This window comes from Ammospiza caudacuta, chromosome 23 (genome assembly GCF_027887145.1).
Source record: "Ammospiza caudacuta isolate bAmmCau1 chromosome 23, bAmmCau1.pri, whole genome shotgun sequence".
NCBI classification, from domain to species: Eukaryota; Metazoa; Chordata; class Aves; order Passeriformes; family Passerellidae; genus Ammospiza; species Ammospiza caudacuta.
In genome coordinates this window covers 9068397-9093335 of record NC_080615.1, presented here as the reverse complement: position 1 = coordinate 9093335, position 24939 = coordinate 9068397, and the positions used below count along the sequence as shown (strand labels likewise).

The 24939-nt window shown below is 45.5% G+C and overlaps 1 protein-coding gene across 1 annotated transcript in view; it reads right to left on the bottom strand.

The window, feature by feature from the left end:
* Window positions 1-184: 184 nt before the first annotated feature.
* The window catches only part of KMT2A (lysine methyltransferase 2A), a 40276-nt gene continuing 15521 nt past the window's right edge, over window positions 185-24939 (bottom strand). Inside the window, exons 8-36 of the mRNA XM_058818986.1 lie at window positions 24410-24483; window positions 23668-23796; window positions 22703-22816; window positions 21499-21645; window positions 21150-21245; window positions 20232-20352; window positions 19924-20037; window positions 19402-19586; window positions 18665-18838; window positions 17759-17869; window positions 17450-17523; window positions 16794-16987; window positions 16380-16486; window positions 16137-16274; window positions 15464-15622; window positions 15055-15172; window positions 14897-14975; window positions 14489-14649; window positions 13670-13855; window positions 8766-13059; window positions 8374-8454; window positions 7801-7865; window positions 7250-7420; window positions 6658-6732; window positions 6211-6385; window positions 5718-5825; window positions 5190-5273; window positions 4682-4811; window positions 185-4319 (exon numbers count right to left, since the gene is read on the bottom strand). Of these exons, the coding sequence (XP_058674969.1) occupies window positions 4044-4319; window positions 4682-4811; window positions 5190-5273; window positions 5718-5825; window positions 6211-6385; window positions 6658-6732; window positions 7250-7420; window positions 7801-7865; window positions 8374-8454; window positions 8766-13059; window positions 13670-13855; window positions 14489-14649; window positions 14897-14975; window positions 15055-15172; window positions 15464-15622; window positions 16137-16274; window positions 16380-16486; window positions 16794-16987; window positions 17450-17523; window positions 17759-17869; window positions 18665-18838; window positions 19402-19586; window positions 19924-20037; window positions 20232-20352; window positions 21150-21245; window positions 21499-21645; window positions 22703-22816; window positions 23668-23796; window positions 24410-24483 (7940 nt within the window). The 3' untranslated portion in view covers window positions 185-4043. The remainder of the gene's footprint in view (window positions 4320-4681; window positions 4812-5189; window positions 5274-5717; window positions 5826-6210; window positions 6386-6657; window positions 6733-7249; window positions 7421-7800; window positions 7866-8373; window positions 8455-8765; window positions 13060-13669; window positions 13856-14488; window positions 14650-14896; window positions 14976-15054; window positions 15173-15463; window positions 15623-16136; window positions 16275-16379; window positions 16487-16793; window positions 16988-17449; window positions 17524-17758; window positions 17870-18664; window positions 18839-19401; window positions 19587-19923; window positions 20038-20231; window positions 20353-21149; window positions 21246-21498; window positions 21646-22702; window positions 22817-23667; window positions 23797-24409; window positions 24484-24939) is intronic.

Here is a 24939-nt window from a genome sequence, read left to right as displayed (position 1 = left end):
GTCCTATGGCAGCCTGGGCTGGGGCCCCACCGCCCGGCCAAGGTCAGGGGCACAGCCGGGGCCGAGGGCTCCGCACTGAACACCCCGGGCAGCCCTTGGCGCTGGCCAGGGGCTCCCAGCCCTTGTGAGCGTCCTGGAGAAGCAGCAGCTTCTCAGTTCTCAAGAAGAAATGGAGAGAGCCCTCTGCAGCAATAAACTTGACATGTTTATTAATTAAACTATCACTTAAATAAAAAAAAGTGCATAGAAAATAAACATGTTTAAAAACTCCTTTTTTTTTTTTTTACAACTATGTACACTTTTTATTTTTACATTCAGTCTTTTGCAGAGCTTTCAGCATTTTTTTAAACTATTAAAGTATTTCCTTCTTCCCTGTGGCAGGGAGTTAACACTGATGTACTTTAGACACGTTTCCTCTTTTTTAAAAAAAACCCAAAAAACCAAAGCCAAAAAACCAAAAAAACCAAACAACCAGTAGATTGGAAGAACACAAGAAAAAAAACTTTTGTTATACATGATAAGTTGTCAAGAAATGTATTTCTAGAACATAACCTTGCCTTTGCAGAGCTTTTTTTTTTTTTTTCTTTTTTTTTTTTTTTTGTTTTTTGAAACAATTATTCACCTATCTGTAGTTACTAAAGAGACTGTAAGTTCAATAAAAGAAACACCACAAGTATAGTTCTCGGCCGATAGACGAAGCTACTGTACCTTGTTAAAAAGATACCAGGAAAGCACAGAGCACATTTTTCCCTATATGTAGGTGGTACCCCAACATTCATAACCAAAACGAGAGGAAGGAAAGGAAGAAACCAAGTTGTACAAGTACTGACTGTAACAAGAAGGGCCAGGAAAAGCCAAACCACCCGCTCCCAGCTTCTGGCCCTGGCTGCCAGCGGGGAGTGAGCAGCAAGGCTTTCCTGGAGCTGTGAGCAACTGTAACACAATCCTTATCTATAGTGTTAAAGAGAATTAAAAGCCATGAACCGATACTGAACTAGGCTTCATTACACGGTGCATTACTATATTAGTTCCTATATATATTGTATTTATAGTTATAAAAAAATTTGCAAGTGTTGAGAGTGGACCAGTGTATGGGTGAATGGCATGATTCTGCACAGACCGTCCTGCTGAAGAACTTGGTATTGCTTTGAAATGAAAGAAAACCAGAAAAAAAAAGATACCCAGCCCTTTGCAATGACCCGCTTCTCCTTAAAAAAAAAAACATGTCGGTTTGTACAAAAAAAACCCCAAAACGCCCTAAGGTTCCTTTTTTAGTATTTTCAGATACCATGATCTGCGTCAGTCCTTATAAAATATACATTCATACAGGGGGAGCGGGGTGCTCCTGGGCAGCCCGGGCGCGGCAGGCAGGCCCGGGGGTGCCCCGGGGACAGACGGCTCCACTGGCCACACGGGAATAGCAGCAAAGCGGGCACCGCTGCCTCGGCTGGCCCGGGGAGGAGGGGCTGGCGCTCGGCTCTGCGGGCCCCCGAGGCACAGCGCTCCCCTCCGCCCTCCTTCCCACCCCTCCCCACGCGGGGCGGCTCCGGGCAGCGCTGCCCAGGGGAACCTCCTCCTGCAGCCAGGAAATCGGGGAGCGCGGGGTGAGAAAGCGTAGCTGAGCTCTGGGATAAATCAGGGGCTTTGCCATGGCGAGGGCTATGCCCCCGCCCCGCGTCAGAAACGGAAGGAAAAGGGCCAAGAGCAGCCGTGCTCCGGGCCACGGGGCCCAGATCCCCCGGGTGGGCACTCTCTGGGCTCCTCAAAGTATGTGCGTTCCCAAACTGTCAGTGCATCAAATCATCTCAGTAACAAATGCAGCCTCAATGTGACTTTGCTTTCAACAGTTACCAACAAATTATCCTCACACAGTGCAATAACAAAAGGAAATCGGCAGGTTCTGAACCTCCGAGCGCTGCTGTTCCTTCTCAGGGCAGAGGAAGAAGTCTCAAGACCAGAGAGGAGTGGATGGGAGATGCCCCTCTGAGAGACCTGGGGAGTCAGCGGGCACTCCCCGTCCATTCCCCACCGACTGCCAGTGCCGGTACAGAGCAGCCCTCGGATACATCAGCTCCAGGAAGAGCTGGCTCCTGTAACAACTGCAACCTAACCACCAGGAAAGCTCAGAAAAGCTCGGGCGCTTTCTGCTTTCCCTTCTGCGCAGAAAAACCCATCTGCCTTTGAAGGACAGACTGTGGCAGGAGGTGTGTGTCTCAGACTGGCCTCCCAGCAAAGAGGTATTGAGTGTCACGTCTCATCCTGTCTTGCTTTTCTTTTTTAAACCCTTGCAGGATACCAGCACGGGCAAGGCAGAATCAAACTATCTGCCTGAGTCACACACTGTCCTCCCACAGAGCAAAACTCATACCATGCTGGGCAGCTCTCCCTCCTGCCCCGTCCTTATGGGCAAATACAGTTTAAGGTCCAGTCAACCCTCCCGGAGACAGTTACTAAAGTCAAAAAGGCAGAACAAGAGTAGAAAACAAAACTAAAGCAACCCCCCCACTGGAGAAAGGCTCAGACTGTGTCCAGCCAGGTATTTCCTAGAACCATCCTATGAAAATAAAAAAATCATTAAAAAGAGATTCTCTTAAATTAGGATAATACCACTGTAAAAAGCCTCGTCATAAGTGCTTTCCCCTATGAAGTGCTTCTCATAGAAAAATATACAAAATATATTTACATTTATAAAACCTTAAATACTAAACTGTAAACAGAACAGAGCAGAATCCAATGTTGTCACTGTCAGGCTTGGGTCTCTCATTTGTCTCTCTCTGGTTTTGCTCCGAGGCACAGGGCAGATCCCACAGGGAGGAGGACTCACACTGCTCCAACCAGGACAGTGGTGTCCCTCAACCTGCTCAGAGCTGGCCTGGTTCCTCATCCACTGTGCCAATGCCTCCTGCGTTTCCTATGCGTTTCGGGATGCTGCGGGCGAGGCCAGCTGGCACTTGGCCTTGCCTTTGCAGAGAACTTTGGCTCCGTTTTGGTGTCCTTCTGTGTTTTCTGGGGAACACAACGTGACTACACCCAGACGACTGACCATGACAGGCTGCAGGGCCACTCTCCTGCCTGCCCCCAAAGGCCTGGGACACTGTGGCAGGGCAGAGCAGAGCGGGTGCCTTCACACCAGTCCTTCCCAGCTCCTGCTCCACAGCGGTGTGCGGCCAAGGCCAGGCTGGCTCGCACTCCCTCCTCTCTCCAGAGACCTCAGTTCCTCGAGACACTGCTGGCTGGCTGTGCCAGGAGCTCGCTGGACAGAGGAGGAACCCAGCCGCTGGAGACAGGACCCAGAGGACTACCTCCCTCCCACATGGCCCAGAGGGAGTGCTGGTGAACTGGAGCCTTTGCTAGCAAAGATTTACAGTGCCCCAACTGTTGGCACAAGCCCTCCTTGCCAAAGAACACCAGGAGTTCCCCTGCTCTCAGGCAGGGATTTCAGAGCAATATGTCAGCCAAACTCTTCTGGTGTCTAGTTGTGGGCTGCTCTTTCCTGCTCTCCTCAGGAGCAGCCAAGCCAGCCCCCTGCACACCTACTCCCACATAGTGTTTTGCAGACATGCAGTCCCTGGGGGCCGCTGGCAAGGCACAGACCTTCTCCCCAGGAGGCAAGCTCAAATACTGCACTACCCAACCACTGACTCAGCCGTAGGAAGGAGAGCTCTGGCCAGGAGACGGAGAGGGACACGACCCATGACTGCTGCCCTGTGCCTGGGCCTGGGGTGACCTCCCCTCTCCTCTCCCACTCATTAGCCCCATGCTGAGAAACAAATATGGGGGCGGGGGGAAATGAGAATAGCAAAAACATAACCATGCTGATCTTCTCCAGCCGCCCATGTCTCTCACAAGGGTGAGTGTGCACATGCGAGACATGAAGATGTGGACTCGGACAAACACAGCCGCCAGTCTCAGGTCCCTGAGCCCAGTCCATCTTCACTCCTGCTTCTGGCCTCTCTGTCCCATCCCAGTGGCCGGGAAGGGGCTCACTCCAAGCTTTGGTTCACCCCAGGCCCTGCAGGGCTCACTTGCAGCTGATGGAAGTTCTAGTTTAAAAACTTCCTGCACTTCTTGGCACCGCAGTTACAGGGCAGTTTGTTGCTGGCGTCTTCAATGGGGAACTTATAGTCATAAGTGAGCTCTTCCCCTCGGTAGATTTTGCGCATGGCAAAGATGACAATGTGTTTCTGGCCATCGATGTTGATGACCCGGGAGTAGCAGTTGGGCTCGCAGGAGTGGTTGATGAAGCGGGCTGCGTTCCCGTGCATGGTGGCATCCACCACCTCGGAGTCATCAATGCGGAACATGTAGCACCCGATGCCCTGTGCAGGGAGGACAGGGGAGGATTAGTGCAGGCAGGGCAGCCCAGCACAGCCGCCCCAGCAGACAGTCCAGCTCTGAGGGAGCGTCTGCAGCCACCATCCACTGGGCCTGACACACTCCTGCCTGAATCATTTCATCCCCACATTCACTGCAACTAATCCCAGACCACAGAAGGGAAAGAGAAGCGCCTCTAAAGCTCCAGCCTCTTAAGCTCCAGCTAGAATGAAAATAACCCAAGAAATCAGTAAACACAATTTGGGATGTCCCCAACAGAATTTTTATATAGGCCTGTCCTACCTTCACAGCCACTTTTTAGCTCTCCCAAACTCTTTAAGAACATCTGCAAAAGCCCAAAACTCACCTTACTGTCGTAGTATTTCTCTCGTTTGTCAGTGAGGATGGAGCGAATGACATTGCCTGAATATTCGATCACCATCTCACCTGCATCGATGTTCCTTTTGCAGAACAGACCCCGGCCGTGGATAGGAGACCTAAAATGCAGTAAGAAAAGCTAATTATTTCAAATGAGACAAGCAAAGCTCAAGAATGTCAGATTGCAAAGGCTGCAAAAAACAGGCTGTGACAAGGACCACTGTTGTACTGTTAATCCTTCTCTAAGGGAACACTAACAAGACCACAACCAGGTCACTCTGCCTACATCTGAGCTATTGCCAAGGTAAAGCCAGCAAGGAGCAAGTGGTCTGTGCTGAGGATTACTTTTCAAATACAAAACTTGGGCAGAGAGAAGGAAGAGGGAAAAAAATCTCAAGCCTTCTTTTCCCCTCAGTTTTGCAGTCTGGCTTCACAGCAGGTTTCCAGTTTCCACCTTCCCCTATCCTATGGACAATGGTACCAGAGCAAAAACATACCTGTAGACACCAACTGCCTCCTTGGAGGTCTTCTTCAAGTGCCGGAAGCGCATGGGCATTGGCAGATCCATACTGGTTGCCCTCCTGGAACAAAGAGGCACAGCTAAGTGATGACCTGTATACGAGACTCTGTGCCATGTATTATCTGGGGCACTTTCCAAGGTGGAGTAATTTATACACTGTACAATTTAGACACTGCAGCCTTCAGATAATACAATCAAAATAAATGCAGTGTTTTCATATATATATATATCTAAAAGATAATTTCCTTTCTTTCCTCCTCAAATTCTCATCAGATTGTTTTCATTGGTAAGGAAAAGAAGCATTTGAAGGCAGACCAGTCTGGTAGTCACCCTCAGCTGTCACTTCTTTTGTTACTGCAGAAGTTACCTCTATATCTGGCAGTGCTTGACAGCTTTCAGTGTTTAAATACCCCTCAAAGCACACAACCCTTAACGAAGTGTGATCTGCTCATTTTAACATCCCAATACTATTTTCCCCTTAGAACCTTTAAGCCCTGATGCATACCGAGCTGATTTCAGCTGCACTTCTTCTTCTTCCTCATCATTTGGGTTGTATTCTGGTGGCTGTCGGTGTTTAGACGCCAAGAAATTAAACATATCAAATGCAGATTTCCTGCAATTTAAAGAGACCAAAGGGAGTTTGTTTACTGACTGAAAATAAACGTGGTTGCCACAACAGTCTGACGTGTTTACTGTCTCACACCTCCCCTACTCTGCCCTCCCTTAAAGCCCAGTGCATCAGGGCAGACACAGCAGGTTCTGAGAACCTCCAGTAACAGCCTCAGCTAGGAAAGCTTTGTTAAACCAAAGGGGCCACAAAGTGGCACAGGAAAATGTGCAGAATTCAAAGATGCTGAATGGTTGATTTTCATGTGCCAGTTTTTAACATTTATGTGAGAGCTTTAGTGCTGCAGAGGTTTGTTGCTCCTGCCCTGCCACAGCATAAGTTATGGAGCCAAAGGGCTGTTAACCCCAATACTGACAAGGCTCACACTTGCCTCAGGTGGACTTCAGCCCGAGCAGAGCCATGCGGGTTCAAAGGAGGTTCATTAGCCTCCTCTGGCTTGTGAAATCTGAACTTGTAGTTGTGGCAGTGCTTTGCTCCATACAGTTGCTCTATCAGGAACACAACAGTATCATGGATAATCCCCAACATCCTCAAACCGTTCACACCTGGAACAAGAAGTAGAGCACAACAAAAACTAATTATCACTGCAGACTTGGAGCAGGAAGATACAGCAGCTTGTCATAAAGAGCTGGGACACCACACAGCTGTCACAGCAGCACTGTATTAGCTATTGCATTCTATGTGAGAGTTTCTAATCCTTCCATTGGGAAGAAATTACCCTCCACAAAGCCTGCAGCAGGCTAACTGGAACTATTGAGAGTCTAAGACCCTCACAGAAAGATCTGTTTGCTCTCCTATGTTCAGCACAGGCTGTTACCTGCAAAGGACAGCTGCTTCAGGCGGGCGTTTGAACGGGCCTCTTGCACCTTGTCAGTCAGAGACTTCCAGGCATCTGCAGCACACACACAGATGACAAATGGTCACAGGGTATCCAAGCACTGGGATACTCATATTTAAATAAACTAATTGGAGAATATGAAGTTTCCAACTTTCCACAGGCCATAAATTAAGATCCTTGGATCTAATTGCTTTCATTCTCTTGCAAATTCATATTGGCATAAGGCAGGGTGTTCAGCAATTGGTCTGGAGGAAAAGTCTGGACACCCAACACACTCCACTGTGTGATCCACACTGCCTGTTTCTTGACAAACTACAATTCAACATCATTGGTCAACTGATAAAACAAAATGGGTCAGTGATATATATAATAGGTCACTGAATATATTATATTGCAAAATAAATAATAAAATCCAGACATTATCAGGAACTAGGATTGTTCTAGGGCTGTAAACCAAGAGATTTCTCTTTCTCTTTTTTAAAATCTATAAATAAAGCAAATAAGAGGTCCTCAGAAGTAATAATTTTACTTCTAGTAAGGACAGCTAAAACCAACACTGTGCAGTTCTCACCTTCAATGCTTTCTGCGCAGATCTGAAAACCATCATCACTAGAGATCTCAAAAACCAAACCTTTTTTTGGCTTCTTCTCACCAAGACACTCTTTTCTCTTTTGTTCTTGCTGAAGCCAAAACATAAGCGGGGAGCTGAAAGTGCCCTCTTCTTCCTCGAGAGCTTTTGAGCCTAGAAAAGACAGAAGCCAGCATGAAGATGGGAACTGGAAAGAATGGTTTTTACACCTGGTGTTCCATGATTGAAAATAACTTACTGACTTGCCTTTTCACCAGCAAATCCAGCCAAGAAAAAAATTCTAGAGTGTTGCAGTAAGAGTGTGAAATCTCAAGTGCTGAAATTCTCACAAACTAAAAACAGAGACAAAACTATTTGTCCAAGATCTACAAATAGCAAACAAACCTTTCCTCCCCTTATAGCAAGGGTAACACAAACTAATAGCTCTGACCCTTTTCCTGACAGAATGACAAACACAAAAATCAGATCTTCAAACACCACTTTCCCAGTCCTGAAGAATTCTGAGACTAGGTGTTTTTGAAGAAGTGACATACCTGCATTTTCTTGCTCATTTATTGAGTTCTGTGTTGATTGAGATTCTGGGACAACAGCTGGTTGCCTTGGGAGAGAAGGAGGAGAACATGGAGAAAAACAGCTAACAACCTGCCTCATTTCCTCAACAACCCTGAGCAGCAGTCTTAGACAGATGCAAGAATCTTTTTCCAGATCAAATGTTCTGACATCAATTCAGTTGGAAATGAACAAACAAAAAGATTCTACTCAGTAGCATTTCTGCTTGCAGCCTGTGTCAGTCTGTGGGCAGCAGCCTAATTCCACACAGCCTGTGACCCGCTCTTGGTGTCAGCCCCACTCAGGATTAAGGTGCAGGCCAACACACAATCAGACACCGCTGAATGAGCATCTCCTCAGCAGGCACTGAGCTTCCCAGAACTACATGCAGCTTAATGCAAAATGATTCCATATTGCATCAAATTGTGACTGTACATTCCCCACTGAAAGCTCCCCAGGCATTTTAACTAGGAATGCCAGACTTCCTGCATTCTCCAAACAAATGTCCTTCAGTGCCAGCGAGCAGAACCACACAGAAAGGTCTGTTCAACCCTTACCCTGCAGACTGCCCATGTGGCTTCTGCAATGGCTGATCTACACTGGCTGCATCCTGCGCATCTGCCTTCACAGCAGGAGTCCTGGAAGAAAAAGATTTGGGAACATTCAATGTATCTGCCAACCCATGTGTGCCATAAATGAGACTGGAAAGCAGGAATGTATCCATTGGGAGTTGCCAACACAGATTTGGCAGTTCTGCAGAATTACAAAACTAACAACAACAGCTTGTAAGATACAGAGAACCAGATCACGCTTCCAGCTCCACATCAGAATCAAAAGTTGCACTTCACAATTTGCCTTGACTTGCACAACTTGCTGGAGAAACTAGTGCAAGATTCTCTCATACTGTTACAAAACCTCAGGGATGAGCAAAATCAAACTCTCCTCTTACCCTGTAACCGAGACCGGGGGTACAGCACCAGCCCCTTTTTCGGGAACGTGAGCTTCAGAAGATCCAGCCCATGCATGAGAGGTTTTGTGCTTCTTTCCATTCCCTTTGTCTAATAACGGCTGGATTCGTTTGACTTTTGGCTTCATTTTTGTGGCACCCAGCACAGAGCTACTTGCAGACTGCTGCCCAGGTGATGGGGAGCCCCCTGGAGACGCTGAGCTGGCATGCATCACTGATGAGGAAGCCTTGCTTTGTTCGAGTCCGGTATTGTTCGGAACATCGACCAGCTGTGGAAAGCTTGACAACTGCGTGGTTGCTGGAACTGTGCTAAGGTCCAGCTGGGAGGATGCAACCCCGGTTTTGCTGGCTAAAAGCTGTGACATGTGCTGAAGCTGGTAGGAGCCTTCTGGGTCAGCAGTCGACGGAGCGACTGTCATGCCCATTGTCTGTGCTGAGGGTAGAACACAAATGCTTGATGCAGCTGTCATGGCTGCCGTAGACGGAGTCTGAGATGCTCCCAGTTGCGAAAACATCCCAGAACTTGGTGGTAAAGTCATATGCTGCTCCTGAAGACCAAGGCTTTGCTGACTAGCTTTGATCAGGAGGTTGCTTATTGAACCAAGGTCCCCCAATAATCCAGGGCTTGTTAACGTTACTGAACTTTGTCCCAAAACGTGACCAGGAACTGACCCACCAGTACTAGGGGCTGCTGTGGCCTGCATGGATACAACATTCAGCACTGAGGAACTCGACGTTAGGCCTGATACAGGCCCTGCTGGGAGGTGACTGGCATCTGCACCAATAATGCTGGGAGATGTGCTGACTGCAGTAGTAGTGGTCCCACCTTGTGGGAGCAAAGATGTTTGCTCGAAATACATGACTCCAGACTTTGACCTTTTGATAATATTGGGAACGGTTCTATGGGATGTTGAATTTGCAATGGTTCCCAAGTCCAGGGGGTGGTTAGAAATCTGGGAAGGAGCAAAATTAATTAAGGTCATGTTGGAGACCATATCAGAAGGAGCTATAGCAGAAGGGGTTCCAGAAGGAGCCAACTTCTTGTTCTTCCGTGACTGCAGACGAGATATGGGCCGTTTCTTGCCCAGGGCAGCAGCTGGTGTAGAAGCAGCAGTACCAAGGTCTGTCCTCTGACTAGCTTCAGACACTAAGAGCTGAGGATCAGGGGGTGGCTGCACCCCAATTAGAAGACCTGGTGAAGGACTGCTGATGTTTGGTGGGAAGCCTGTCTGAGCAGGCGTGGAGAAGGGATGTATATGCTGGTGATGGGACATGGGCAGTATACCCTTGCTCGTGGGAGGGAATAATGACTGAGATGGAGGCAAGCTCGGATTCAGTCCTGTGGTCAGCGTGAGCCCACTCCCCATGGGCCCCAGCACTGAAGTGTTGCTTTCCATCACACTCTGTGCAGAACTAACAGAAGGTGTTAACTGTATCTTTTGTGTGACACCATTGGGAAGAGTTTGGAGGACGTACAGGGGCTGCATGTTTTGATTAACTACCAGAAGTTTTTCTGCGGCTGGCTTGAGGTGGGGTGGAGTTGTCTGCACCGCAGCGTTGGAGATTTGCGAGGGCCCAGGACTGTCAGTGGAGTTTGGCACATACTTCTGGCTCTGGAGCGGAACAGTGGGTGATACCGGCACCTGGATCCCCGGAGTCCCGCTGTTTCTTGTTAAATCTTGGTTGCTGCCATGTCCTTGCTCGACAGGGCCACAGGCTGGGCTGGCTATGTGCTCTGCATCTATGTGACCCTGGATGAAGTGATCAGGAGTCATGTGTCCTTCGGGGCTTGGGTCTACCCCTGGACTCAGGAGAGCTGTGTCACCTTCTCCAGAGGCAGGTTTTTCTGTGACTGTCACTCTCTTCTCCCCAGACTCTGTGGAAGGCAAGGCAAGCATCGACCTCTCTCCCGAGGAGGGAAGTGAAGACTCTGAAATGACGGCAAGCCTGTTGTGATTTTGGCTGGGCACCGTAGGGCTGCGAGTGGTCAGAACAGAGAGATCAGAAGGAAGCTCCAGTGGCAATTCAAATTGCTCCTCTGCAGAAATGGAGGAAGAGACACTGCTGTCCACTGGTTCAGTGGTGGGTAGCTGCTGGGAGAACACCTCAAACAAACCCATATCCTTGCCACGGTTGCTGTCAAGACCTAAACCTTCTCCAAGCGTCAGGAGTTCAGATGACGAGGACTCCGGACTTTCTCCCAAGGCCTGCATAGATGGTGTGTTCTTCAGCACAAAGTCCATGATGTCAGAAGGGAGTATGTTCCCACAGTCATCACTGTTGTTATTGTCAGAGTCGGATTTCAGAAGTTCTGTGTTGAAAGTGTCCAGCAAATTCTTGTCAGCAGGTGCGCCTGCATGAGCCCTGCGGCCCGTTTCCAACGAGCTCAGCTGCACTTCCAGAGAGTCCTGACCCTGAGCTTTAACCCTGCTCACAGGGTGGCAGTTATCAATCTTGGGGTCGGTCTTGTGGACGGTGGAGCTCTTGGTGACTTTCTCACCAGCTTCTTCAGTTCTGTCCAGCTTTAAGTTCTCTGTCCCGTTCTCTTTGCCACTCCTTTTAGTTACTTGGCTGACTTTTCTGGTTGTTGCTGTGACACTTGTATCACTTTCAGTTCCATCATCCACACCGTCGAGCTGTGAGATTTTTGGAAGATCACACTGCTCCTCCTCCCTGAATAAGCTATGGGATGCGAGCCTCTCCTCTGTGTTTGAGGAAACCACAGTCCTTGTGAAATTGTAGTAGTATAAGTCGTCCTCATCTGATGTGCTCAAATCATCTGCTCCATCCACCTGTCCTTCTGCCGACCGCTTCCCTCGCTTCTTGCCCGTTGAGTTACTGTAGAAGGGAATGTCTTCCTCTCCATAGGACCTCACACCATACAGAGGAGTCAATCCAAAGAACATATTGGATCTGGCCCGAGCACTTCTCCTTGGATACCTCCGCTTGTATGAGCCTTCTTCTTGAGCCTTAGCACCCTCCTGGAGCATCAAGCTGTTATCTTGAATGGCCAAATTTTCATATGTGTTATTCTGAGATTCCTGTGTTGGTGGTTCATTTGGACTTCCCTGAATTACAGGGTTCTCTTCTGGGCTTTCTGAAGCTGAGGATGGCTCTGCCAAAGCAGCCAGGTCTGCCCCTGCAGACTGAGTTTCAGCATCACTTTCCTGCTGTGCATTTTTAGACTGGTTTTCACTTTCCATTTTGAGAGGAGTCAGAGTAACTTTAACAGTGCGTTTCCTGGGTGCCTGTGATTCCTTAAGGGCTGCTTCAGCCTGCACTGCAGTCCCTTTAGATGGCCCTTGTGAAGATGGAGACTTATCACCAGCTTTTTCAGCAGGAATATTATTACATAACCTCTGACTAACTTGTTCAGTTGCCAAACCCTGATTGCCAAAGTCTGCTTTCAGTTCATCACTGCCCACTGCCTGACTTGTCTCTGTAAGAGATTTCAGGGAATGCTTTTCTTTAAAACTGTCTTTCATTAACTTTTTGCCTTTGTGACGTTTATCTCTGGGGGCAGTAACTACCTGCTCACTTGCTGCAGGAGATCTATTGTTTACTCCAGCAGCCTTCAAGGTTTTTGCATCCATCTCATCAACCGCAGTTGTTTTCTCTGGCTGTAAAGGTTCCATGTGCTGATCTCTGTCTTTCCTTGGGCCCCTCTGATGCAAAGGTGGAAACAGTATTGCTTCTTTGGAAGAAAATGATCCTGAACACTCTTGAAAGGTTCCTATTTTATTCATTTCCATGGCTGATGAACTGGCTGGCTGAGTAGACACTTTGGCGCTTCCTCCAGAAACAAAAGTATGAGACAAATAATCTGGGTCCTTTGAGGCTTTGATTTTCTCTCCCTTAGAAGGTGCACCTTTGGCTACTAAATCTGAACTGCTGGAATGTTTCCCTTCTGTAGACTGAGATGCATTCAGCTGGTAAGTTTTATTTCCAGTTGTAGCCACTGTTTTCTGGGAGCCTGAACTGGTAGAGCAACTTTGAACTGGAGCACTTGGAGGGCCTGTGCTTACTGACCCCACAAAGCGGTCACTACTTTTGACAGTAGGTTCATATTCTGAAGAAGCCCCCGTGCTGGAAACTGAAGACACACTGTGCCTGGAGTAAGTGTTCCCAGCTCGTGTAGGGGAAATCATCCGGAGTTTTGATTGTTGCTGTGACAGAGAGGAGGTGCTGTGTCTCCGAGAACCAATGCTCTTCAGTCCTGAGGACAGCAAAGGATCTCCCACTGTCACTATTTCATGGGTCACTGGGGTAGGACTTCCTAAGAAACAAAGGCAAGAGAGACTGTCAGGTGATCTTAAATCTTCACAAGGAATGCACATCCAATTCCTTCAGAAAAAACACTAGAAATTAAAGCCCAGCAAAACCTTTTCACAAACAACACCAACACACAGTGTTTATACTTTAGATAGATGTTAAAAACCTGATACCTTCAACCAGAATTCAGCAAGCTTGTATTTTAGGGTTTGGTATCTCAACTTCAGATGTGAATTTTCAACATCAGTTTGAAGAAAACGCTAGTCAGAAACTGCTGAATTACAACACCAGATTTCTGATTCTCTCTGGAAAAATACTGAGATATTAAGTCCCTAACTGGTACTACAATGTTTTGGGCTCACTACTACTATATGGTGCAAATCCTGCCTCTTCTTCATCCCAACGGAATGTTTGTTTTAGTTGTACATTTCTCTGCAGGCCATCTCTACTGTGAATTGTTAGAACTTCCCCTCCTCAATCTATTGCCATTTCACTGCTTTCTCTAGAAACAGTAAACTGAACACCTCATTCTGAAAGAAGCCAAGAAAGACAGGAACTAAACCGAAAATATTACCACAATAAACCTCAATCAAAATCAGCAGCAGCAGAAATACCTGCAGAGGGTAACGGCCGCGATCCAGGAGACCTCTGTGCGTAGGGGTAACTCGGCACTCTGATCCTGGGACCCTTTGAGACCACTGGATAGTAACAGGAACTAGAGGTCTGAGAATGCAAGGGACGATCTGGTGACGGTGGGTTTACAATCTCAGGTGTATTTCGGGTGTCTTTCGGTAGAATTTCTGTTGTTGTACAAAAGGGAAACAACAGTATAAGCCATCACTGAGCCCTAAAAGCTACGATCTGATAAAGTATATATTACTATCACGTTCCACTTGGAGAATCAGGGTATTTGTTAAATAAACACAAAGTCAAAGATCTGACATCAGATAATGTCTGCTTTCTTCTTGTAAGAACACTTTCAAATATTTGTAGCAATTGGTCATCTTACACATGAAATTCCACTATATATTTATAGAGTTTAAGATTCTATGTTAACAATGACAACGACTAGAAACATTTTAAAAACCTTTCACAGCTTTACCCTGGATACAAGTAAGTAATTTGGAAACACAGAACCACAATATAACTCTTCAACATTGTATTGAATAAAACCCATATCACAGACCAAACGCAGTCTGAAGTTTTAGATCAGTAGAAGATTCCCTGAGTTGTAGACTAGAATCCATCCCTGCAGCAGTGTTTGTTTGGCTCAAGTTTTCAAAGCAGTATATCCAGGAGCTTAAAGTCTTGAGATGCTGTAACATGGAAGCCTGAATTGGATTCTAGCCCAAATTTAAGAGATTTGGTTTAAGAGATGCACTATGGCAAAACCATACAGAGAATATACTTCTATGAAGTCCTTAAAAGATTACCTGTAAGGGGAACTGGGCTATGGGCAATTGTTCTATTATCATCATGCTCTACAGTGCTGTTGATGTCAGGTTCCACGACTGGAGGTCGGCACTCCATGATCTTGCAGGTATACACACAGCGCTTCCTGGCATCTGTTGTGCTCCAGTACACCCTGGAGCACCTGGAAGATAATTCAAACAAATCAATTTACTCAACAGCTCAGTAAACCTTATTTCTGCTTTAAATTCTCCATTTCTCAAAACTACATTGGCCAAAGCCCTCCCGGCAGAACACATTGCACACCCTTAATCAGAGATTCCTCAACAGTGAAGGAAAAACTACAGACAATTTTCCCATATGTTACCTCAGTGCTTGCTTGACTTGAAATATACTGAAAGACACTGAGTCTTGAAACAGCTTATACTCACTGATAGCCGATGGGAAACAACTTATCTTCACAGTCTGAGAGGTCATTCAGAATTCCTAAGCAGTCTATTGTCATTGAACCTGAGCAGAGAGAGGAACATATCTGTGAACCTGATTCCAGCACCAAAGGTGGATCAAGCATCCAAAGACTAGATCATACCAATCATCATGTGGATGTTCTCTGGTTCCAAGCCACTAAGAAATTTTCTTCTCAAACTGATCCCTTCAAAGTCCACAAAAACTCTCCTAAGAACTTCAAACCCATTCTCAGGAACCACCTGGAACAAGAACCAACAAAACTACTTGTTAATTAAAGGAACCACCACACGCATGCTATATAGTTTGTCCTACTTGAACCTTATTTTGGTCTTTTGGTTTTTGAACTACCACACAGCACCAAACTTGCCAAACTTCCCCAGGCCACTTGTATTACTGGCTTCTTTTTAAGAGCAATGCGGTCCAGTCCTTGTTAGCAAGAAACACATTGAACATAAACTTCTAAAAAGTGCTCATAGTTACAGGCTAACCCCACCTTCAGAGAGCGAGGCAGAGTGAAAGAAGAATCTTACCTCTCCTTTGATCAAGTCGCGATGCCTCTGGCAATAAACTTTCTTATCATCCAGAAAGACACAGTTCTTGACTCGTGAGCACATGAAATGATAGTTACTGGTGCAGGAAGTGAGGCAGCAGCCTACTGTGGCGCCTGACTTCTGGCAGAACTCACACCTCTGCAGAAGCAAAAAAGAAAAAAAACCAAAAAATTAATCTCTTCTAAAACCAGACCACCATTGCTGTTGTCAGTTGGGTATTTTTGGCACAGACAGAAGTTTAGAGTAATGCTTGATCTCCCGCTTCATTGCTGCTCCATTTCACTACAGTGACTCACACAGACAAGCGAGAGACATGGAGGAGGAGGTGAGAGGAAGAATTATTCCTCACATGGAACAACTTTTTCATTTGTGGACTAGTTCTTCCAGGCCTTTCCCAGACCCTCCTGCTTGTGCTTCATATCCAGTCCTCACATTTGTAAGCTTCACTTGGTCTCCATAATATTTCTGAACTGAGCAAGGATAAATAACTTTCCAAATATCTTCAGTCAGTTGTACTCCATATAGTGTTAAAAAATATTGCAAGGAAAGGACAGAGAAGAACAAATGCACACAAGCCATCTTTTAGCTGCGCTCCCATCCTGGATTCCAAATCAGCATGAAGTTTAATAAAGTGTTCTTTGCTTGTACCCACCAGCTGCTTTCCCCGGATAACAGCCATGTGCACATTTTTCAGAGAACCATCATCATCTTCAAACACTTCTGCTGACCACAAAGCACAGTTCACATGTGTCCATTCATTTTGGCCAATATAGAGAAGACGTCCAGCATCCTAAAGAACAGAAGGAAATGCTCTCTTCAGATGTTCCTGGGGACACAACATCACACAAAACCCATCCAGAACTCCTCCAGAAAGGGGAATGGGGCAGATACTCACGTTAGCACTATCATCACCGTATTTCAGGCACAATGCACACTGCCTGTTGTCTTCCACATCTGGAGGTGGGTTCAGTTCAGGACTATCCTCTCTGCTTCTGTCAGAGCCTTAAGAGTTAAAAGAGAGAACAATATTGAAATTCAGGGCAGCAAAAATTCATCTGGACAGATTGTCAGTATGTGAACACAGTAGAAGAGTTTCCAATAGCAGCCTGGAAACCAAAGGACATGTCAGCCTCTGCACAACCTTCATTCTCGGGGGAAAAGAGGTGCGTGCAAAAGCATTCTTGGGTCCAAGCTCGGCTCAGAAACATCTCATATGTTACTGCCTCTGAATGATTTCAGGTCACAGAGGTCTCCAAGACAGCTGCATTTCTGGGTTCGAGATTGACAGTCCTGACATCAGTTCTCTTACCAGAGATGGGGGGTGTAGGAGGATGTAGAGGAGTTGGTGAATCTGGCTCTCCAGGCCCTCTGAGTTTTGGAGCTGGAATGATTTTCTTCATCAGAGGGGGCTGTTCAGTGCGGTTGTTCTCTTCACGCTCCTGCCACTGAGCATAATTATGGTCGAGCGATGGGGGCAGCACCGCATTCGGCAACATACCACTGCTGAGATGAGCAAGGGTTAGTGTCACACCTGGCTACGCCCTGCCTAGCTGACATCCACCCCCCAGCAACAACTCCATTAATCACCTAAAACCCACATATGTACCCCACCAGTCACATTTTAAGGTATGTGATGTGGCTGTCTGCTTCTTTGAAGGGTAACAGATGTAGGAGGGCTACCCCGAATGGGGCTGTGAGAAGGAGAGGGAAGGAAGGTCAGGATTGACAAGCCAACACACAGTACACCTAGTTCTAATTAAGAATTTTGGTTACTCTGCTTAAAATAAAGAAGTGTGTACAAAACATGGGAATGGGATTACTGCGTAACTTCTTAGGAAAAAAAAAAGGAAAAGAAGAAAGGAAAACCAGAAATTCCAACCCCGCAAACAGGCTCTTTCAATACGTTTTGCTTGGCCAGCTGGCAAACGGCAGGGCGCCGCAGTTGGATACAGAACAATTACTTACTTGCTTGTTACTTTATTTGGCTCCCAAAATCTGGACTTTTTTACACTGAACCATGGAAAAACACGCTCCATTTGCTACAGGAAAAAACATCCCATTAGAAAAGTTAGACAACATACCAAAAACTTCAAGATGTACTGTAAATGCACAACTAGTAACATTTCATTAACATTAACAACTCTGAAAATGTATTATTTTATTCCTGGAAACACCCAAGCAAGGCTAAATGTGGTGGCCCTTTAGACTCCAACATCAACAAGCAGGGGTAGGATACCAAGCAGATTTTTTCACAGTAACTGTAGGCCAGCTCACCCGAATAAAGAAGGACTTGACCATGCTGTTGGCTTTCTTAATCTCTGGCTGACCGCCATCGGCATTAATGGCTGCTTGAATGATCTTCACGATGTCATCACTAAAATCCAACTGTAAGAAATCCACAAAACTTCACATTAACAGGATTGTCTTTTGCACAGCTATACCACCCACTAATTTTTTAAAACAATGTTCAAGTGAACATTCAGATGACTGTAAGATTGAACCAGAGCATCAACTCAAAAGCAGAAAGGGAATTTGGCTGTGAAAAAGCAAGACCTCTAAATTTGTAAACTGGCTGGCACAGCTGCTACACCCACAGCCGTTCACTTCAGCTGACTGGTTTTAAATCCGCTAAACTAGCTGTCTCACGAGGATTTGGTCAAAATCTGGCACCACAACATTCGCCAAGCACTTTGCAATATACAGTGCTCCTCAAGATTACAAATTCTCTAGGGAAAAAAAAGGAAAAGGCTGGTCTGTGCAAAGAGAATTTATTTGGTCAAGACTAGCATTTTTTTGTAAATGACTCCGGAAGAGATCACTCCTCCGCCCATGAATCCTTAGTTTCCAGCTAACCAACTGCATCAGGGCAATTTGGCAAGACCTTCAGTCAGAATTTTCATGTTCAGGATGACCTGAACACTTATCTACCTAAATGTCTAACTAACAGCAAACTGGGATCTGACCAAGTACCACTGCTGGCTACAGAGAGCCTCACAAAAGCGTCAATTACTTTATATTACCAATATAAACTGGTGCCAGCCAGAACTACTTTTAGCAGCACAATAACCTGCTTCCTTGTTCCTAAAGTAAAGGCTTAAGGTGCTCAGTTATGAACACCATATGTGATAAAGCAATTCAGAGTGTCTAGTAATAGAGCGGAACATGACAACTTTGACATACCACAGAAATGTAACTTCCTTGATCCATTTTTCTTTTCACTCCTTCCAGATCCAGAGGTTGCTGCTCCTCCTGTTTACTGACTTCTGTTAGGACAGGAGGATCGGGACCCTCAGGAGAGCTTCTGGATGGGATACTCTCTTCTGTCTCAGGATTTAAATCAGGTGGTTTTGCTGCCTATGAACACAAGCAAGGAGACAGAGGGATGTTAACTATCGAATTGTAGCTGCTCCTGATTATACCCTCCCAAGCCCATTTATTGATCCAAAGACTCTTGCTAATGTGAAAGAAAGGAGGCCTGAGTTTTGAATTTCTGTCCAAAATGTAGGGGCAACAAAGAAAAGCTCTTAACCAGCTTTCTGCTGAGACCTGTAAGGTGCATAGCAGGACAGAACCATCAACCAAAAGGATCAAACTCATTGCTCAGAAATCTTATTTCTGAGTGCATATTTCAAGACAAAGATCCTGTTCTTTTGTCCGAAAAGCACCTTCATCATCACAGAGCTAAATCCTCCTATTCCTTGAAGAACTTCACCCTATTTTTCTTTCAGCTTCAAAGTTGTATCACAGATACCCACTTCTCTGCTTCCAAAGGAATCAACAAAAGAAAGAAAAAATATAACTAAATCACAGCACATACTGTTCCAAGTATGATGCAGACAATTCTGCAGTATGAAGCACAGCAACACCTCAACAACTCAGCTGAATGCCAGAGTAACAGGGCACAGGCTCCAGCTTACCTGTCGATACCGCAGTAAGTGGCTGGTGGTTCTGGAATTCAACAGGGCTGTTAAAACCTGCTTCAAGGAAATCTGCAGCTCCTTTTCCAGTGCCAGACGCCATTCTGCAGGATGCTGCTCTGTACAGTTAATGCAGGTGTATGCCACGCTCTCGGGCAAGTTGGAGAGTATCTCATACATTTCATCTGGAGACAAAAGAAGACAGGATAACCACCTGAATTGCTTTATTGAAAGATACAGGAAAAAATCCCTGCCCTGCACCTACTGCCTGAGACTTTTCATGTAACAAACGTCCCTTGTACAGCTAATTGAGGGACAGTGCCTTTGAGGATCCTGTGCTTTCAGGATGTCATTAGTATTAGCACTGGTTCATCTGTTGTTACTCCACAGGCATTTTTCATGTAGGTCACAAGAGGCGAGTGTATTAAAGTAACCCTCTAATAGAAAGGTCCAAGACTTGATTGCTTTGGTCTAATCACTGCCTCATGTTCTTCAGTACTGAGGGGACAAGCATTTCCTTACCAGTAAGGTTTTCACATTTGGAGTGGACCCAGCGGTCACATTTCCCACACTGCATCATCTTGCTCTCGTAGTCATCATCATCGTAGCATTTGTCACAGAGAGGACAAAAGTTTCCTGAAAACAAAATGGGATCTTATGGAAGTCTGAACTGTTATGTGCACTTTCAGGCTCGACCACGACCAGCCTGCATTGCTGCCTGGACCATGCCAAGCTCAGGTGCCTAGCCAGCCCCCTGCCCACTCACAGTGGCTGATTCAAACCCAAGCAGCTGAGGAAGCTCCTGCTGCAAAGAATCACACTATATGTACCTTTAGCAAAGAGTTTGGCACAATCATGACACAGGGAGAAGTCATGAGACCACTGTGCATCCCATCCTTTGCCCGGTGTTGTTGATCCACAGCTCTTGCAGCGAACACATTTGGTACATATCTGGAAAAAGAATTCATTTGGCAAGAATTACTTGCTTTTATCCAGCAGTTTCTGTGCTTTCCACACATTTCATAATTTTTATTATTTCATGAGTGCAGAGATGTTACCCAACAGGACAAGGAATTTTAAATGCTGAAACTTTCACTGAAGAGAACTGAGCTCATTTCCTCCGTGGTAAGATGGTGATAATACAACAAGAAAAAACACTAAACTAAATCACAATATAGTTTTTTTGTCCTCCATATTTACACTAAAGAAAATATCAACTTTCCCTCGCCTAAAAGAAGACGTAGTTGTGGCATTTCTTCTGATCTAAAATATACAGTCCTATTTTAACACTTTTTAAACTCTGTACATTGTAGAAGGAAACACGTACACAAAGTCTTAGCAAATACACTACAGGCAACTACAGGCACTTAGAACAAAAGCTTGAAAGACACAAATTAGCAAATTAATCCAAATTGTCTCTCAATACTGGTATCAACAGGTTTGTTAACCAACACTTCCATTTTAAAGACCTTCTTCCATGTTATGGGTCTATGACCAAAAAACTTACTGTGATCTTACGACTTACTACAACTGAAAAAAGGGGTAATCTCTCTAACAATTCTGCTTTCTCAGAACATCTTATCAACCAGCCGCCTCAGTATTTCCAAATGTACCTTCTGAGGCAATAGGCACCTTGCCTTGAAGAGATGAGGAACTGCATCAGAGCAAATCACCTGCAGAGCTCTGCTCCATGGCACTACTATCAGTCAACAAATGAATTATCCAAAAAATAAATCAAAATCCCTCACCCAAACTTTCTTTTTCTTGGTGGGTTTTGTTGGGTAGTTTGGGCCCAGGCACTCAGGGTGATAGCTGTTTCGGCACTTGTTACACTCCAGCAACTGCTACAGGAATAAGGGAGAAAAGCATTGGTACAGACACCCTGCAAAGGGATGCAAAATTCTGGACTTTTTCATTTTTTACTAGATCCCCCATTCAGGTCACGAGAAGGAAGCTGCAATGGAGCAACTCAAGAGGCCTCCTCCCCAGCGCACAGAGACTCTGCTCCTGGCACATGCTTGCTGGCCAACCTCCGGATCCAGAGGAACCCTGGGAGCAGTGGGGGTGCTGCTGGGTCTCCCAGTGGTTTTGGGGTACCTTGGTGGCCTGGTGCTGTCTCCCACAGACGTGGCAGAACTTGCAGCGACGGCAGCACCAGTTCTCCAGCTGATCCTCCTGGGGCCGCTCGCTCTCCTCCAAGCAGAACTTGTGGAAGGGCTCACAGCAGACCTGGCAATATACAAACTGCAGGGGGGGAGAGGCAGGTTTTAGCAAAGCAGAAACTGCTCCAAGTTCCCAAACCAGCCCGCTTGTGCTCTGAACGATTTTGAATTCTGCTTTACAACTGACAGAACAAGATTTTAGGAGGGAAACTCTGTATTTCAGGTAATCTAAATAGCAACTGGACACCTCACAGCCACCAGGAGTCTGGTACCTGTTAACTAAGTGCCTTGAGCATTGATAAAGGCTCTTCAGGATCTCCTTCCCTCACTTCCTCCCTGTACTACAAGCCAGATACACCAGAAGACACACTTGGTGCATGAAGCAGGGACATGCAGAGCAAAGAGAGTCTCTCTCCCTCCGTTCAGCCAGCCCACTTCACCATTACAAAGCTCTTCTAGTTTCTCTGTATCCTGTACAAGAGTGGTCATATCAGAAAAACAACCATCCTCAGAGCACAGACACTGCAGGCTCACAGGGGACATGGGAATTGTTTGTCCCGTGGGGACTCCTGACTAAGAAGGGGATGGCTCCATGGCCCACAGGGCCTTCGTGGACCTCAAGTGCACTGATGTCCACATCCAGAACTTAACCCCCTCTTCCCCTGCCCACTCATCAGAACCCAGGCTCTCCTAGAGCAATAGCACCCAGGTTAGCTGGTCTGAAGATGCCAAGAAGGCACCTAGCTAAACCTGGAAATGCATTTAACATATCTCAATCCAGCTCTTTAGGCAGCATCAGAACCTTTCCAGTTATGTTTCTGTAACAGCTTACACCTCTTGGCAGGTATGGACACACCTGGAAAAGTCAAGGCTGTCTAAAACCTGTCAGCACCATTGGGCAGTCTTTTTTATTTCAGGTTAAAAGAGACCAAAACTCTTGCTTTATATCAGATGTGAGTTCCCAAACTGATTTTAAATACCTTGCACTTTATTATCTTGGGACAAATTCTAGCAAAGACAGATTTACCGGTATTATTTTGAATTCTTCTGGATTAAGGTCATTATAATTTTTATTTATTTATTTTTGTAACAATACAGTGCTGTAATTAAGTCATCAACAGCAGAACACAATGCTTTACCTCCACATGTCCACTGCTGGCACAGAGAAAACACACCACCCTGGGAGTAATAGGTACCGAGGTGACGATGCCTAACCCACCCATCTCCCAAACATTCTCCACTTCACAGTCCTCCTGAAAGTACAAAAGGACACATCACCATGCAGAACAAGGCAACACAACATCACTACAAAATGCTCCCGCCACTGTTCAGTTCAGGGCCTGTGATTAAGATGCCTCAAACTGGAATAGTTTCAATGTCTACCTCAGTCTACTTTACAGTGTATTCTGGGAGAGTCACACCTCGGCGCTGTTCATGCCGAGAGCACTCAGTGGCATGCTAGAGCCTTCCTTCTAGGGAAAGCAAACCTAAGGAACAGGACGAGGCTTTTCACAATTGCACAAGTATTACTAGAAGTGAAATTTCAGAAGAATTATACTTTATTAAAGCTCCATATTTGTATAAAACACTTATGAGATCCCACTATGATCTCCAGTATCAACACTTAGAGATGAACTGAAAAATTATTAGGAAAATATTTTATTATTATTTCAACACTGTTCAAAAATGTACATGAATTATCATTTTAAAACCCCAGATATACCCCAAACGTTGTGAATTACAAGTTACTAACATTTTCCCCAAATCTTGTTGGCTCAAGTTGTGGTAAGGTTTTAAAGTTCCATCTTAATGGAATCATTCTTCATAAACCTCAAATTCTTGCTCATCCTCACACATAGACAGTTAAGGTTTTAAAGCTTTAAGTGTCTCTTCATCCAGTACTCTAATTATAAGAAAAAAAAGGCATAACAAGCTTTTAAAAATCAATCAAGTGACTTATCATGAGGCTCCTATTTTGGCGGTTCCCTTCAAAAGGTACCAGACACACAAACTCAGCAGTTATTGCCAGCACTTTCAGGGGACTCTAGTTCCAGTGTCTGAAAGCCAGCGGACATTCAAATACTTAAAACATTTTGTCCTCTACCTTGAAATCCACTCGGATTCTGTGGACTCCATCTGTAGGTGGCTTTTGCTTGGAACTGCTGCCGTTAGTCAGAGTGCTGAGCAAGTTCAGTGTGCTGCTCTCTGGCTTGCTTAGAGGAGGGGGCTTTTCCTGGTCAAGCAAAGGAGCCTGCATTAATCCCAACTCTGGATGTTAGAACTTAATCAGCAGTTACATCCAATACCATAAATAATTTACAGACAAACCCCCAAACCAGCACAAAATTAGCAAGTATTACAAAGCTGCAGGGAAGTGACCATTCTACAAACGATTCCCTAAGAGCACTCCATATGCAAGTACACTCCTAATTCCATGTGCTTTACCATCACATTGTTCTTTCATCAAAGCATGGGTTGGTGTTTGGATGCAGTGGGACAAGTCTGGGTATAAACAGGCTCTACTAACTTCTCCCTCAGGTTTACTTCAGACAATTTTTTTTTTTTTCATGATTGAGCTATTTCTGAGACTAAAGTAGTTGCATTTTTTAGGGAAAAGCTAGCCTCCACCCTCCAACACACAAATCTTAGATACCAAAGTAACATCTAAACTGAATCTTAGGCATAGGCCATGGTTTTTGCTATCCACATACTGCCACAAGGGAAAGCCTAACATGTTTAAGAACCAAATAAAAAATCTGCAAAGGCTTAAGCAATATGGTTCTACTTTCCAGACAGAAGTTCCATGTGCTTGAGATTTTACTGACTGTACAAAAAACAGTATTCACCTTTTCTTTTGGTTTCTGTTTCACAGGGAAAGTTGGACGGGGAGCAATTTTTTTCTGTTTGCTTTGTTCTGTGCCTAGGAAGGGGGGGAAAAATTATGAGTATTTCAAGTAACTAACAGCCACCTGTAGAGAAGAAAAGGGAAAAAAATCAGCTGGGTAATGTGTGATGAGTTTTAGACTAGAACTTTTCCACCCTCTTCTGTGGCTGCACTTCCCCAGCTATGAGCAGTTTCTTTGAGGCAAGACTAGAAGAAGAGTTTGCTTTGCACACAGTCTGGAGCATTGTGAGTGCAAAGCCACAGAAATCCCAGAGCTGCCTGGCTGGTGACTGCTCACACTGCTCTGCACTACATACAATAGCGTACTATACTTTTGTATAAAAGATTACATCCTCCTGGTTTCACATTCAGAATGGGAAGTTGACAGACTTAACAATTCTGAAAATACACCTCAAGACTGCCATGACTATACAACTCAAGAGTCCCAACCACGATAGCCATCTTTCTCCCTGCCCTAACATACACTGTGAC